General features: G+C 41.7%; 1 protein-coding gene and 2 non-coding genes across 4 annotated transcripts; all 3 read left to right on the top strand.

The window, feature by feature from the left end:
* Window positions 1-9,626: 9,626 nt before the first annotated feature.
* RPL21 (ribosomal protein L21) lies at window positions 9,627-15,136 on the top strand. Of its 2 annotated transcripts, none has more exons than XM_055426344.2 (6): window positions 9,627-9,695; window positions 13,017-13,095; window positions 13,347-13,408; window positions 13,874-13,986; window positions 14,778-14,928; window positions 15,013-15,136. In XM_055426344.2, exons 2-6 carry the CDS (start codon window positions 13,029-13,031, stop codon window positions 15,100-15,102), a joined length of 483 nt encoding a protein of 160 aa, XP_055282319.1. In that variant the 5' UTR covers window positions 9,627-9,695; window positions 13,017-13,028; the 3' UTR covers window positions 15,103-15,136. The 2 variants fall into 2 exon arrangements, with proteins under 2 accessions (XP_055282319.1, XP_055282320.1); XM_055426345.2 differs by having other exon boundaries at window positions 9,674-9,751.
* On the top strand, window positions 13,702-13,772 carry LOC129556671 (small nucleolar RNA SNORD102). The gene has a single exon (XR_008686071.1). It is a non-coding gene; the product is annotated as a small nucleolar RNA SNORD102 (small nucleolar RNA).
* LOC129556674 (small nucleolar RNA SNORA27) lies at window positions 14,020-14,146 on the top strand. Its single transcript, XR_008686075.1, has one exon. It is a non-coding gene; the product is annotated as a small nucleolar RNA SNORA27 (small nucleolar RNA).
* Window positions 15,137-15,740: the final 604 nt, after the last annotated feature.

The following is a 15,740-nucleotide window of genomic DNA, read 5'->3' on the forward strand; positions in this document are numbered from 1 at the left end:
TCACTTTAGAGAAATTATGTCTACGAATTCTTCATTTTTCAAATAGTTTTCAGCATCTTCTAGAAGTATCTACATTCTTCTTGCTGGATTTTAACTGGGCTACTACATAATGGCATTAAACTCGAAATAGCAGCCTTCCCACAAATTTCACATGAAGCTGCTCCTTTTGGAACTAGACAATAGCAAAGGAGAACAAAATTAAATAGTCTAGACAACGAAGGAAAAAAATCTGTTTTCCGTTAATATTTTATTAGAGGTGACTTGCCAGTCTGATGCCACGTTAAAATTACCCAGAGTAAAAAAGGAATATATAGTTCTATGAAAATCTTCTGTTTATTTTTAAGCACTTCCCCAATGAGTTATGCATACAACTAAAATTCTAGGTCACTTCACCCACAGAGATAGACTCTGCATCTATTCAATGCTTGCAGAAAAGAAGGTAGAAATACCATTTTAATCTTGTGTCCATGTGCAGAAGCAGTTGTAGGGTACTTACTGATAGAATTGCTGAGTTATACAGGGAATGGGAACATTCAACTAGCAAAGTGTTACCAAGTTGTGCCCAGGGACTGCCCTGGTGGTCTATTGGTTAAGAATCTGCCTTCCAATGCAGCAGAAGTGGGTTCAATCCCTGGCTGGGGAACTAAGATCCCACATACTGTGGGACAACTACACCCACCAGGCCACAGCTACTGAGCCTGCCGACCCCAGGGGAGACCCCACGTGCCACAACTAAGACCTGATGCAGCCAAATAAATAAACCAGTTATTTTTTTAAATTACCCATAGTGACACTGAACCAACTGGGCTATCTTATTGCTCCCATCCAGTTCCATTTTTCCCATCCCTATTTCCAATTATTTCTTGAGCATTTACTACATGCGACAGAGAATGAGATGGCTGGATGGCATCACCGACTCTGTGGACATGAGTTTCAGTGAACTCCGGGAGTTGGTGATGGACAGGGAGGCCTGGCGTGCTGTGATTCAAGGGGTCGCAGAGAGTCGGACACGACTGAGCGACTGAACTGAACTGAAGCCTGGAGAATTCCATGAATTGTACACTCCACGGGGGTTGCAAAGAGTCGGACATGATTGAGCCACGTTCATGCTCCACTCTCTAAGCACTGGATACAAAGTGACTAAGTCCTTACCATTATGAAACTTACATTTACATTTTTTGGAATCCACTGTGCCAAAGAAATCAGACCACTACCCTAAGAAGTTTCCTATCCAGTTTATTCTCCAGTTTCAAATATCTTCTCCTAGATCAACTAAAATAGAATTTTACCAAATTATTTAAATTGAGCATTACCAATTTCGTGCACCTAAATCAGCTTTCAAATACTACAGAAACCAACTGTTAAGTATCACAGATGCTTGAAAACTAGTTGAAGAAAATAGTTGGCAGTGGGATTGCATTTGCAAAATGTGAAAGCTTTGTGAAAATTAGCAGCACTAAAATAATGTCTGACAAAGATTGTTCACATAACACTTTTTGCTTCAGCTACAAACTCCAGCGCTAAAATTTTTCAAAACCACTTTGTATGTTCATTTTGCAGAAGCATTTTGATATCATTGTGGTTCATGGTTAAAGTTACTGTCAGTTTTCCAAAAATTTCTATTTCAGAAATTCCTGGCATTATGAAACTGTAGCCCAAGTAATTTTTCTAATGGCTAAAAAGGTTTTAGTCTTTTGTCAGCAAGTACCGTAGTCAAAATATTTCAACCACAAACTCTTCTTTATTCCCTGAGAGTACAGCCAAGGACCTGAATGATAGCAGAGAGGTGGAGACAGGACATTGCCAGTCAGCAGAAAATTCTGAGTCTACTCAGAGGACCAAAGCCTAATTGCTCACCTATTTCATTAGACAACCAGAAAGACTGTTTTGAGAAAACTTATGTGGATTTCTCTTTAAAGTGTCTCCAAGAGAAATTTTTAACAAGTCTCATCAAGTGCTAGTTCCATATTTATGTGACTTTCCCAGAGATTTGACCTAACAAGCAGTTTCACTGGAAATTCATAGACATAACAGAATAATAGTAACGCAAAATTAGCCTAATTACAGTATATATTAAAAATCCAAGTCAGTTCAAGGCAATTCAGCAGCCGTACAGTTGTCACTGGAATTTTGATAGGAATTGCACTGAATCTATAGCTTGCTTCAAATAGTTTGAACACTTTAACAGTATTAATTTCATTTCAATCCTTAAAAATAGAGCATTTTTCCACTTATGTGTGCCTTCATCAGTTTCTTTCCTTAATGTGGTATAGTTTTCAGTATACAGGTTTTCATTTCCTTGGTTAAAATTATTAAGAATTTTATTCTTTTTGATGTAATTAAAAATAGGAATTTTCCTTAATTTCTGATAGTTAGCAATGTATATATAGAAATATACCAGACTTTTATGTATTGATTTTGTATCCTGCAACCTTATTGAATTCATTTACTAGTTCTAACAGTTTATTGATATATCTTTAGGGTTTATTTGTGTACACACACACACATTGAAAAAAATATGTATTACTTATTAAAAAATAGAGTATTACTCAGTCTTAAAAAAAGAAAGAGTTCTCACCATTTGTGACAACATGGATGACCTTGAGGGCATTAAGCTAAGTGAAAGTCAGAGAAATACTGCCTGATCTCTCTTATATGTGGACTCTAAAATTTTTTAAAAAAAGACAAGGTATAGGGAACAGATTGGTGGTTGTCAGAGGTGGAGGGGGATGAAGGGTGGGAAAAAGGGGTGAAGGGAGTCAAAATGTAACATTTTCTTTTAATTTTTTTGGTCAAGCCATGCAGCATGTGGGATCTTTGTTTCCTGACTAGGGATCGAACCTGGATCATCTACAGTGGAAGTGCAGCATCTTAAGGGCTGGACCACCAGGGAAGTCCCCAAAGTGCAACAATTTTCTAAATAAATAAATAGGAAATGAAATAAATTAAGGATAACTTAATCCATTGTGCTTGATTCATTTACACTTACCTCATCCAAATGCATTCTGTAAGACCCATTTATTATCCAAGAAATCTTTTGAACCTTTCTAAGAAAAAGTGTTCTGTCTCTGAACCAGTAAGTTCTAATTTGCCACATGAATGAAGCTTGGACCTTGAGAGACCAATTGATTTTCAACTTAGCTTCTTGAAATTTGAAGTGAAATAAAGACTTGATATTATGTTTATTGCTTTGAGTATTGAATAAGGTCATTAAAAAAAAAACAAGAAGAAATTTCTCAATGCAGGCCCAGGTAACCATAGTCAATAAGGGCTAACAATAGACATGAAATTGGTCTGTCAGCCCTATTCAAAATTATTATGAAGCAAGAGTATGGGATCAGAGGGATAGTCTCTTCCTTCCTTCTCTACAAATACAAAAGGTCAGTTTGCCTGGAAGAGATGGGAATGGCTCCAAGTGACGGTGTTACCTGGAAAAACTAATGTAGTCATTAGGAATAAGTTGACTCCAACTAACTAGTCTTCTCCTTGAATTTATTACAAGTCTGACAATCTCCTAGATGCTTCCTGCAAACTAGAAAAGCCTACATTGGATCTGTTTCCACACTTCCAGGTTGTGCCTTACTGTCAAAGCATAACTAGGTCTCCAAAAATCACTGCAATGGCTTTCCCAACTTTCCCTTCAATACTTTCTCTGCCTCAAGGTTGCTGATATTTGATTCAGTTCTTCCTCATGGTGCTCTGGCCTTAACGTCTAGGGCAGTTGAAGATATTTTAGAAGTTGGAGGAGGAAGTAGGATTTGGAAACAGAAAAATCTGGATGCAGATAGAGCGGATCTGAGTTAGGGAGTTGAGATTCAGTTTGAATGCCTAATCCCATGGACACAAGCTTGTTTATACCTTTTTCATGGAGAGAATCAAATTCTGAAAGGGTACACTCTTTGTCTTTCTTGATTTTTAAACATCAATTAATTTTTATTTTTGGCTTCACTGAGTCTTCTTTACTGTGTGGGCTTTCTGGGGCTTCTCTTGTTGCAGAGCATGGGCTCTAGACAGGCAGGCTTCAGTAGTTGCAGCATGTCAGCTCAGTAGTTGTGGCACACAGGCTCAGCTGCCCTGCAGCATTTGGGAATCTTCCCAGACCAGGGATCGAACCTATGTCCCCTGCACTGGCAGGCAGACTCCCAACCACTGGACTACCAGGGAAGTCCTGTCTTACCTGATTTTTTTTTTTTTAAAGGAGTTTATCTTCTTTTTTTTTTTTTTTCTTCTCAAGATCTCAAATGAAAATTTTAATGGAAAAAAGATTATTCTGCATAATTATTCTTCACCATGTGTTTTTCAATTATTCATGATATTTCTGCCTCATTACTTTGGCTATCATTACACTGACATTCTCCCGGAGACAAGAATTCTCATTATATGCTTTTTACACTAGAAACTCATCAGTTCTTGAAATTGTCCTCGTGCCAATCCAACAAGACAAAGGCAAATGCAATGGAGTTTACTGATACTCAAGCGGAGTCTTCAACTAGGGTCTCACACATAAGAGGGCACATCCACGCTTTCTCTTAGCTTAGAAAATTTGCCTTGCTGGAGTTAACTGCCAGTGTCTTCTGAAAACCCAAATAAAACAAAATGTACACTTTGCTAGTATCTTCCCACAGAAAGGAAATAGAAACATGAGCTACTTTATTATTATTATTATTTAGTGAGCCACACACCCTGAGGGATCTTAGTTCCCCAGCTCAGTTCAGTCACTTAGTTGTGTCTGACTCTTTGCAACCCCATGGACTGCAGCACACCAGGCCTCCCTGTCCATCACCAACTCCCAGAGCTTGCTCAAACTCATGTCCATCAAGTCAGTGATGCCATCCAACCATCTCATCCTCTGTCATCCCCTTCTCCTCCTGCCTTCAGTCTTTCCCAGCATCAGGGTCTTTTCCAAGGAGTCAGTTCTTCACATCAGGTGGCCAAAGTATTGGAGCTTCAGCTTCAGCATCAGTCCTTCTAATGAATATTCAGGACTGATTTCCTTTAGGATGGACTGGTTTGATCTCTTCACAGTCCAAGGGACTCTGAAGAGTCTTCTCCAACACCACAGTTCAAAAGCATCAATTCTTCAGTGCTCAGCTTTCTTTATAGTCCAGCTCTCACATCCATACATGACTACTGGAAAAACCATAGCCTTGACTAGACGCACCTTTGTAGGCAATGTCTCTGCTTTTTAATATGCTGTCTATAGATGGATCAGGGATCAAACCCATGCTCCCTGCATCCCTGCATTGGGAGTGTGGAGTTTTTTAACCACTGGACCACTAGGGAAGTCCCATGAACTTACTTTAATGAGCATACTTATGGATTTTGCTTAGTATTTTACTCAAGTCCGGTGCAAAGTCATAAAATTGGCTTCATTTTATCATTTTTAAAAAATATTTATTTTCGGCTGTGCTGGGCCTTCGTTGCTGCATGTGGGTTTTCTCCAGTGGCAACCAGCAGGGGCTACACTTCCTTGTGGTGCATGGGCTTCTCATTGCAGTGGTTTCCCTTGTTGCAGAGCACGGGCTCTAGAGCGCAAGCTCAGTAGTTGTGGCACAGGTGCTTAGTTGCTCCACAGCATGTGGGATCTTCCCGGCCCAGGGATCGAACCCGTGTCCCCTGCGTTGACAGGCAGACTCTTGTCCGCCTCGCCACCAGGGAAGTCCAAAGTTGGTTTCATTTTAATGTCACACTCCTGTTCGTTTGTTGACCTTATTTTCTAAAGCTATTGGGTGACTTTCATTTCTGAGTTTTTAAAGTTATTATCCATCTGTATGCCTTTACAGAAGCAATGATACTTTCTGCCTAAAATACCCTTGATACTTGTTCTCTGGTCAAACAGTGCCTCCTTCATCAAGTTCATCCTTCTCTGCGAAGCTTCCTTTCTCACCAGGGACTCTTCTATCACACCCCTTCCACTCAGCTTGGCGCAGTGGATCAGCCACAGAAATCCTGTGTTGCTCACACTCGGTGTCCTCTGCTAGTTCACCCAGAACCGTCTGTGGCCTTCCTCTTTCACCAAGCTCTTTGGAGTCCTTGAGGGCAAGGATCATGTTTTATTCTTTTTTATGGTCCCATCCCTCAGAATGGTACCTGTTTTAATCTAGATGATTATAAATATTGAATGAATTTTGAGTCTTCCTACTTTCTACATTTAATTTACTTTACATTTCTTTTTAACCTTCAAGCCTTTTCTTATTCTTTTTACAGTTAATGATCTCAAACAGGAAAAACTGACCATCAGACATTTAGGAAACCACTTTGGTTTTCAGGTCTGTACAATGGAGCTAATGACACAAACCTACTTTAAAAGCCTGTGTTAAAAATAAATGCTGTAGTCTCTCTTCAGAGGAAAATGCTAAATAATTAAAATAAAGGTTCATTTTGGAAAACCATGTGGCAATTTTCTCCAAAGTTAGACATACCTTATGATCAAGCAATGCTCTCAGTATTTACTCAAGAGAAATGAAAACATATCCTCAAGAATATTTCAGTTCAGTCACTCAATTGTGTCCGACTCTGCGACCCCAAGGACTGCAGCACGCTAGGCCTCCCTGTCCATCACCAACTCCCAGAGTTTACTCAGACTCATGTCCATCGATGCCATCCAAACATCTCATCCTCTGTCGTCACCTTTTCTTCCCGCCTTCGATTTTTCCCAGCATTAGACCTGGGTTCAATCCCTGGGTCAGGAAGATCCCCTGGAGAAGGGAAGGGCAAGTATTCTTGCCTAGAAAATTCCATGGACAGAGGAGCCTGGAAGGCTACAGTCCATGGGGTCACAAAGGGTCGGATACAACTGAGTAACTAACACTTATTCATACAGCATAAAATCAAGGGAAAAAAAACAACCAAATTTCCATTAAAAGAAGAATGTATAAACAAACTGTGGTATATTCATACAGTGGACTACTACTTAGCAATAAAAAATAAATTCAACTGCTGATACTAGCAACAACATAATAGAAACTCAGAAACACTAAGTTGAAAAAAAAAAAAAAGCCAGACAACAAAGAGTACATATTGTACATACATTTCCATTTATGTGAAATTTAAGAATAGGTAAAACTAATCTATGATTATAAAAATCAGAATATTGGATTATTCTAGTTGGGGAGGGGATTACCTGGAAAGAAGCACAGGGAATTATCGACGGAAGGGAAATGTTCTAATCTTGCTTGGAGATATTGGTTATAAGATTGTATATATTAGTATATATACTAATTGTATATGTAGAGTATATATATATTAGTATATTGTATATATACCAATTGTATATAGTAGATTGTATATATTAGTCAAAAATTATCCAAATGAACACTTAGTATCTGTGCATTTCACGGTATATATATTTAAAAATTCTATCTCAATTTCTCCCTCCCTACCCAAATATATGTATATAGACAGATATATATATCTATATATAAAATACACACAGCTATATGTACACACATATGTACAAAGATATATAATATATACATACATATGCACAAATACATATGTACAAAGTCTAAAACGGTAGGCCACAGCAAGAACACATTTAATTTTGGAATTCACTGTTATACTATTGTTTTCATACTAATTATGTTTTTCTTAGGATAAGAGTAATACCATTTGTTACCCTTAGTCCAGATCCACTGATGAGATAAATAACAGGATTTGTTAAAAAATAGAAATTTGACATAGAACAATTTTACTATGACAAGTAAGGATTTTTTTTTTACTTTGCGGCTTGCAGGATCTTTTCATACTGTTCATGGGGTTCTCAAGGCAAGAATACTGAAGTGGTTTGTCATTTCCTTCTCCAGTGGACCATGTTTTGTCAGAATTTTTGAACTGTGGTGTTGGAGAAAACTCTTGAGAGTCCCCCGGACTGCAAGGAGATCAAACCAGCCAATCCTTAAGGAAATCAACCCTGAATATTCACTGGAAGGACTGATGCTGAAGCTGAAGCTCCAATACTTTGGCCACCTGATACAAAGAACTGACTCTTTGGAAAAGACCCTGATGGTGGGAAAGATTGCAGGTGGGAAGAAAACTGGACACAGAGGATGAGATGGTTGGATGGCATCACCGACCTGACGGACATGAGTTTGAGCAAGCTCTGGGAGTTGGTGATGGACAGGGAAGCCTGGAGTGCTGCAGTTCATCGGGTATCAAAGAACCGGAGACAACTGAACTGAAGTGCAGGCTCTTAGTTCCCAGACCAAGGTTTGAATCCATGTCCCCTGCAGTGGACTCAGAGAGTCCTAACCACTGGACCACCAGGGAATTCCCAGTATTTTTTTTTAAGTTAAGAGTGAACTCCGGGAGTTGGTGATGGACAGGGAGGGAGGCCTGGCGTGCTGTGATTCACGGGGTCGCAAAGAGTCGGACACGACTGAGCGACTGAACTGAACTGAAAATCGTGTGTGTGTGTGTGTGAGCGCGCGTCAGTTGTGTCCGATTCTCAGTTGTGACCCTATGGACTCTAGTCCTCCATGGGATTCCCTAGGCAAGGGTACTGGAGTGGGTTGCCATGCCCTCCTAGTGGGCATCTTCCCGACCCAGGGATGGAACCCAGGCCTCTCGCATTGCAGGCGGATTCCAGGCAGACTCCTTACCATCTGAGCCACATGGCTTAACATTGCTATCTGTTGGAGAAAACAAAATCCCTGTGCGCAAACTACAGCCCAGAAATGACTTCTTATAGTGACCGCAGTTGGCCTGTGTGCAGCTGAGGATGACGCTCAGCTGTGTAGATGCGGTCAGGGAGAAGGCAGAGGCTGCGTTTATCCAAGGAGCCTTAGCAAGGAGAATCGTAAGAAAGGAAAGATGACCTGTGGGAGCTGGAAGGGAGTGATTGTAACGGCCAACAACTAAAAATGCCAGAATCTGGTATTTTTAAGAGTTCTTTATTTGGCTCCCCTCCATCTTAGGGCCTTAGCTGCAGCCAGCTGTATCCTTATTGAAACCTGCGGAATCTTTAGTTGCAACACAAGAACTCTTAGTTGCGGTAGATGGGAATCTAGCTCCTCCACCAGGGATGGAACCAGGGACCGCTGCATTGGGAAAGCGGGGTCCCAGCCACTGGACCGTCAGGGAAATCCCCGGAATCTGATTATTCGTACATATTCCGTTTCACTAGATTTTGCCCTGTGGCTTTCCAAAGTGGTTGTAACACGAACGAACTTACCAGGAGGTGTGTAGTATGCTTTTACGCATTAAGAGAAAAAAAGGTCTGAAACTCGTACAAACCGGGCAATACGCTTTCTTCACTATAGCCTGGTTTTCCTGCCCACATAGCCATCGCCTCAGCCTGCAGCACTGAGCACAGACCTACAGCCTCGCACGCCCGGGTGCTGCCCAAGGACGCACGCACACGCCCGCACCCGGCGTGGCGTCTGACGCAGGCGCTGACGTCAGCACGCTCGGGACGTCGGCGCCCGTTGGGCGCTCTTGAAGGCCCCTTTCCGGGCTGTCTGGCAAGAGCTAAGTGTCAGCCTGTGTCGGTCGATTACCTTGCCCTCTTTTTCGCAAGAAAGGACAGTATCCTCACAGGCTCTCCTCGTCCTCAGGGACAATACCCGCCTCCCCCGAGGAAAGAATGGATGTCGGTTGGCGTTTCTTCAGGCAGCGCTGTGGGCAGCCCACAGGCCCTTGAAAGGCGCATGCGCGGCGCCGCCTCCTCCTTTTCGGCCGGAACCGCCATCTTCTAGGTAAACCCCTGCGCGTGGCTCCCGCCGCCTTCCATCTCTCCCCCTGTCCTTCAGGCGTGAGTTTCAACCCTGTGGCGGCTGAGGCAGCGCATGAAGCCCTGGAGAGGCTGTCTAGCTTCTCTGGGGGCCGCTGGCCCGAGTGGTGGGGCCGTGTCCATCCAGACCCGGGACCGCGGGCGCGGGGCTGGGCCGAGGCCGCGACCTGCGGAGGGGACGGGCCCGGGAGAAGCGGGGCCGCGGCCCCAGGGTGACGTGACTCGGGTCTGTCGGGGCAAGGGAACTGGTCCCTCCTGCGCTTGCACGGCTTCAGCCCCGCTGTCCTGGATTCCTCGGACCGGCTCTGGGGCCGCGTGACCCTCTCTTTTCGAATGCCTTCAGGGTGGTATCCTTATTCTCGTTGCAGAAGCTGAAGTATACGTGCTGCGGGCTAGGGGCTTAAGGGTGGTAGGAACGGATTGGTGAGGCCTGTGTGTGTGTGTAAGCCTGGGGTCCTGGTCGGAGAACCGCAGAGGTGCCCAGAGTCCACCTGGACTAAGAAACTGAGGCCGTTAGTCGTTCATAGATAGGGAGTGATTTCGGGTCGTGTAAATGTTGTCCCGGGGCCCCAGTTGGACAAATGGAAAATGCTTTTGTTGGCTACGGGTGTGTTAATGCAGGGCAGCAAGTGTTGAGTGAAGGGATTCCTGAATAGTTGTGTCTGATTTAGAAGCTTGGCGCGGGGGGGGCGAGATAAGTGAGAAACCACTTAGCCTTAGTTTTTGCGTGTTTTTGTCTAGTTTGTGGACTTCCCTCGTGGCTCAGACGGTAAAGCGTCTGCCTACAATGCGGGAGACCCGGGTTCAATCCCTGGGTCCGGAAGATCTCCTGGAGAAGGAAATGGCAACCCACTCCAATAGTCTTGCCTGGGGAATCCCGGGACAGGAGCCTAGCAGGCTAGTTTGTAGCAGCCAGCTGCCAGAGTTGCTCAACTGCGAGATGCGCTACGTTGTGGATCTCATTTTGACTTTGAGAAAGGCAAGTCATGTGTCTTGGGTCGTGAATGGATTTCTAACTAGTGGGGTCAGTAGTCAAGAGATGATTTCCTTTATTGATACCCACAGAGCATGTCTTCTTGTTTATGAACGTAAGGCGAGTTTGTATGAACTTAGTGCCTAGAGTTGAGAATTGAAACGGTTGGGCTCAGCAGTCAAGAGATGACTTACATTACTCATACCCATAGATCATGTCTCCTTCCTTGTTGGTGAACGTTCAGTGGAGTTGCTCAGTCGTGTCCGACTCTTTGCGACCCCATGAATCACAGCACACCAGGCCTCCCTGTCCATCACCAACTCCCGGAGTTCACTCAAACTCATGTCCATCAAGTCGGTGATGCCATCCAGCCATCTCATTCTCTCTTATCCCCGTCTCCTCCCGCCTCCAATTCTTCCTAGCATCAGACTCTTTTCCAGTGAGTCTACTTGACACATGAGGTGGCCAGAGTATTGGAGTTTCAGCTTCAGCATCAGTCCTTCCAATGAACACCCAGGATTGATGTCCTTTAGAATGGACTGCTTGGATCTCCTTGCAGTCCAAGGGACTCTCAAGAGTCTTCTCCAGCACCACAGTTCAAAAGCATTAATTCTTCGGCGATCAGCTTTCTTCACAGTCCAACTCTCACATCCATACATGACCACGGGAAAAACCATAGCCTTGACTAGATGGACCTTGGTTGGCAAAGTAATGTCTCTGCTTTTTAATATGCTATCTAGGTTGGTCATAACTTGCCTTCCATGGAGTAAGCGTCTTTGTTTTCTGAATGTTGAGCTTCAAGCCAACCTTTTCACTCTCCTCTTTCACTTTCATCAAGAGGCTTTTGAGTTCCTCTTCACTTTCTGCCATAAGGGTGGTGTCATCTGCATATCTGAGGTTATTGATATTTCTCCCAGCAATCTTGATTCCACCTTGTGCTTCTTCCAGCCCAGCGTTCCTCATAGTATACTCTGCGTATAAGTTAAAAATAAGCAGGGTGACAATATACAACCTTGACATACTCCTTTTCCTATTTGGAACCAGTCTGTTGTTCCATGTCCAGTTCTAACTGTTGCTTCCTGACCTGCATACAGGTTTCTCAAGAGGCAGGTCAGGAGGTCTGGGATTCCCATCTCTTTCAGAATGTTCCACAGTTTATTGTGATCCACACAGTCAGAAGGCTTTGGCATAGTCAATGAAGCAGAAATAGATGTTTTTCTGGAACTCTTGCTTTTTCCATGATCCAGCGGATGTTGGCAGTTTGATCTTTGGTGCCTCTACCTTTTGTAAAACCTGCTTGAACATCTGGAAGGCGAGTTTATATGAAGTTAGTGCAAACGTAAGAGTTCAGAATTGAAGCAGTATTTAGGGTTGATTCTTCTTGCCTGCCTTTTTTGTTGTGAATCTTTAAAAAAAAAGTTTTTATAGGCGTATTGTCAGTCAGTTTACAATGTTATGTTAGTATGTAGTGTACAGCAGAGTGAATCCGTTGTACGTATATCTTTTTTTTTTTTTAATATTCTTTGCCCATATAGACCATTACAGAGTAATTAGTAGAATGTGAAGTAAGTGTGCACAGTGGTTTTAACTTTGATGGGTTAGCTAAAACATTATTCTGTTTCCTTGCCAGGCAAGTCATATGAAAAAGATTCTTGGGAGTCACTTTTTTTGAAAATTAACGTTAAGAGTGATTTAGGTTAGAACACTGTTCTAACTTGTGTTCTTGTGGTAGGCGTTCTTGCCAGCGGTGGTAGTTCTCTTGGGTGATCTGAAGCAATTAAAACCATTATTTTGACCTTTTGGGAAACAGTGAAAAGTTTAACAGGGTGTAGATAAACCTTACATTTCGTGGTAAACAACTGAGTAATTAGATATGTGAAGTGAGTTAGAGATTTTTGATAGTTAATAGATACTGTATAAGAGAAACCTGTAGGTTGAAAGGGTTTTACCCAATACGCAAGAATAAAAGACTGAGTTTTGTGCTTTGCCTTGTAGTAATTCCAGTGTTCTTGGCAGTCTCAGAAATAGTATGCCAGAGTCCTGTTGTGTTTTTATATTCTCATAGGGAAAGTACTGGTTTGGATTCTGAAATCCGGTTCGGCTTTTTAGGCGATTTTGGCAAAAATCTTGGTAAAATTACTGCTTTTTACCCTTTTATAAGAGCTATTGATTGGTGAGCCAACCTTGTAGATTGTTGCCTAATTCTGATGGTGCTACTGAAATGAGTGCATTTGTAATTACATGTTTTTTGGTTAAAGGGGATGATGTCAGTGTTGACACTGTATTTGATTGTTCTGTGCTTTCTGGTTTCAGTAATTCGCCAAAATGACCAACACAAAGGGAAAGAGGAGGGGCACCCGCTACATGTTCTCTAGGCCTTTTAGAAAACATGGTGAGTAGAGCCACCCTCCTTCTGTTTTATTACTTGTGTGTTGCAGTTCATATAATGTGTTCTAAATAAGTGACATTGATTAATCAGCATCTGCCTTTTAATACATACAAAACATGCATTTTATATATAATTTCTAAATTGTTGGCTATCAAGATAAAGTACTTCTAACAGCCAAAAAGTAGTGTGTTGAAGGCTAGTAAGTATTTCTTTTACTCTTGATACTGACTACTTTGTTTCTTTTTTTTTGGCAGGAGTTGTTCCTTTGGCCACATACATGCGAATCTACAAGAAGGGGGATATTGTAGATATTAAGGTAAATTATAAAACTGGAGAATTAACCACGGAGTAACAGAAGTTAGAAAAGTTGTGTTTAATATTGAAATTTGAACAGTGTGTATTGCATCCTTTTATCTTCCTAATTGAGGGGAAATCCATTTACTGAGAAGGAGCTCCTTAAGAGTGTGGAATGGCTATTGTAATTTTACTTTCAAAAACAAGCTTTTAAAATGCTATTTTTGAGTCTTAAGAATTTTCTCATTACTTGTTTTTAACAGCTAGTGGAACAGTTGGGGGGAAATCATGAGTGTATGTGTCCTGGCACTCCAGAGCTTAATGATGATTGTCTTTTTGATTGCTTAAAGCAACATGAAAATGACATTTCACCGGCTCTGAGAGCTCTTGAGTTGCCTTTTAAAGAAAAGAAAATTAAAATATCTTACATCAGGTTTAAAAGGAGGGGGGAAATTGCTGGCATAACATTGATTTCCTTTCTAAACAGGGAATGGGTACTGTTCAAAAAGGAATGCCCCACAAATGTTACCATGGCAAAACTGGGAGAGTCTACAATGTCACCCAGCATGCTGTTGGCATCATTGTAAACAAACAAGTTAAGTAAGTAAGGTCTAATTCTTTGTATATTGCCTCACACCCCCTTTCACTTTGCCAATTGGACTTATGTCTTTATTGGTCATTCAAGTGGGGCAAAGGAAATAACCTTTTAAAACTCAGGCAAACTGGGTGTTTGTCTTGTAACCTGTCAGAGGAAACATCGTAATAAAGTTAGTTTGCATCTTACAATGTTAAAATCTTATGGAGTATGTTAACTAAGTTACAGTTTTCAGAAAGTAAGATGTTTAATAAGTTGTAAATTGTATTAGTGGTCTGCTGCTGCTAAGTCACTTCAGTCGTGTCCGACTCTGTGTGACCCCATAGACGGCAGCCCATCAGGCTCCCCCGTCCCTGGGATTCTCCAAGCAAGAACACTGGAGTGGGTTGCCATTTCCTTCTCCAATGTGTGAAAGTGAAGTCGCTCAGTCATGTCTGACTCGTAGTGACCGCATGGACTGCAGCCTACCAGGCTCCTCCGTCCATGGGATTTTCTAGGCAAGAGTACTGGAGTGGCTTGCCGTTGCCTTCTCCGGTATTAGTGGTCTAGTTTTGTTTAAATTATTTGGTATTTCAGAGTCTGTCATCTCACAGAAGAGAGCTTATGAGTGGGGATGTTTGTTTGCCTCAACACCCAATTCAGCAAGATTTAATAAATGATTGTAAATTTGCTGTCATCTTGTTGGTTTATCCTGTCTGGGTAGAGGTTCTGGTTTAATGGGAAACCCGTGAAAGGATTCTCTGAATTTAGGCTGTGCTGTTGATGAAGCACTTACAAGGCTCTTTTTTTTCTCCAGGGGCAAGATTCTTGCCAAGAGAATTAATGTGCGTATTGAGCATATTAAGCACTCTAAGAGCCGAGATAGCTTTCTGAAACGTGTGAAGGAAAATGATCAGAAAAAGAAGGAAGCCAAAGAGAAAGGGACTTGGGTTCAGCTGAAGCGCCAGGTGAGTGCTTGACAGGGTTTCTTGGTGTTGAGTTTGAAATTGAGTTACAGTACTTTATATAATTATTCCCTTGTGTTTTTTTAGCCTGCTCCACCCAGAGAAGCACACTTTGTGAGGACCAATGGAAAGGAACCTGAACTGTTGGAGCCCATTCCCTATGAATTCATGGCCTGATAGGTGTAAAAATAAAGACTTGGACTGTACAAATGTTTCTCTTAATTGAGTAGAGGTGTTGTGTCCAAATTGAGTGGGTGATGTCTTTTCAAAATTAGTGTTTTTTCTTCCTGAAAGATGTAAGAAAGTTTGTTGTTCGGTATGCTCCATTTTTTAATAAACTGCCAGATATTATTTATAAAGTATTTTTACTTGGAAAATAGCCTATATTAAATCCCTTTGGGGACGGATATAATGAATGAAAGATTATCTGTTGCATTATAGTTAAGTTCAAGAAAAGTTGATTACTTCTTATTGCATCATAATTAGATGTGTTTTGAGGTTCAGGAACTTAACTTTGAAGCCTGAGCTGTTTAGACCATTCATGCAGCAGTGCTCAGTGGAGTGTTAAAAAACGGAAGACCTTTTTTGTTTAAACTGATGTGGCCTTCTAAGCACTTAACAAAATGTACTCAAAAAACTTGGAATAAGTTCATTTTTGCCCATTCTGCATGAAAGAAAGCAGAGGTACAAGTCAAGTAAATTACCAAGGTTATGAGGAGGGAAAGTTGGGCAAGGATTTATTGCTTCATAGTAGTAAGAATATTTTAAAGCTACTTTGTGTATTTGGAGCACATTTTAGGTTCTGTTACTTCCTG

Source organism: Moschus berezovskii, chromosome 13, assembly GCF_049115385.1.
Source record: "Moschus berezovskii isolate FMDL1 chromosome 13, NW_MosBer_1.0, whole genome shotgun sequence".
NCBI lineage: Eukaryota > Metazoa > Chordata > Mammalia > Artiodactyla > Moschidae > Moschus > Moschus berezovskii.

Coding starts and splice junctions, on each gene's coding strand:
- RPL21 (XM_055426344.2), top strand. CDS start 13,029: ATGACCAACACAAAGGGAAAGAGGAGGGGCACCCGCTACATGTTCTCT. Junction 13,987..14,777: donor ATTGTAAACAAACAAGTTAA/GTAAGTAAGGTC, acceptor TTTTTTCTCCAG/GGGCAAGATTCTTGCCAAGA. Junction 14,929..15,012: donor GGGTTCAGCTGAAGCGCCAG/GTGAGTGCTTGA, acceptor GTGTTTTTTTAG/CCTGCTCCACCCAGAGAAGC.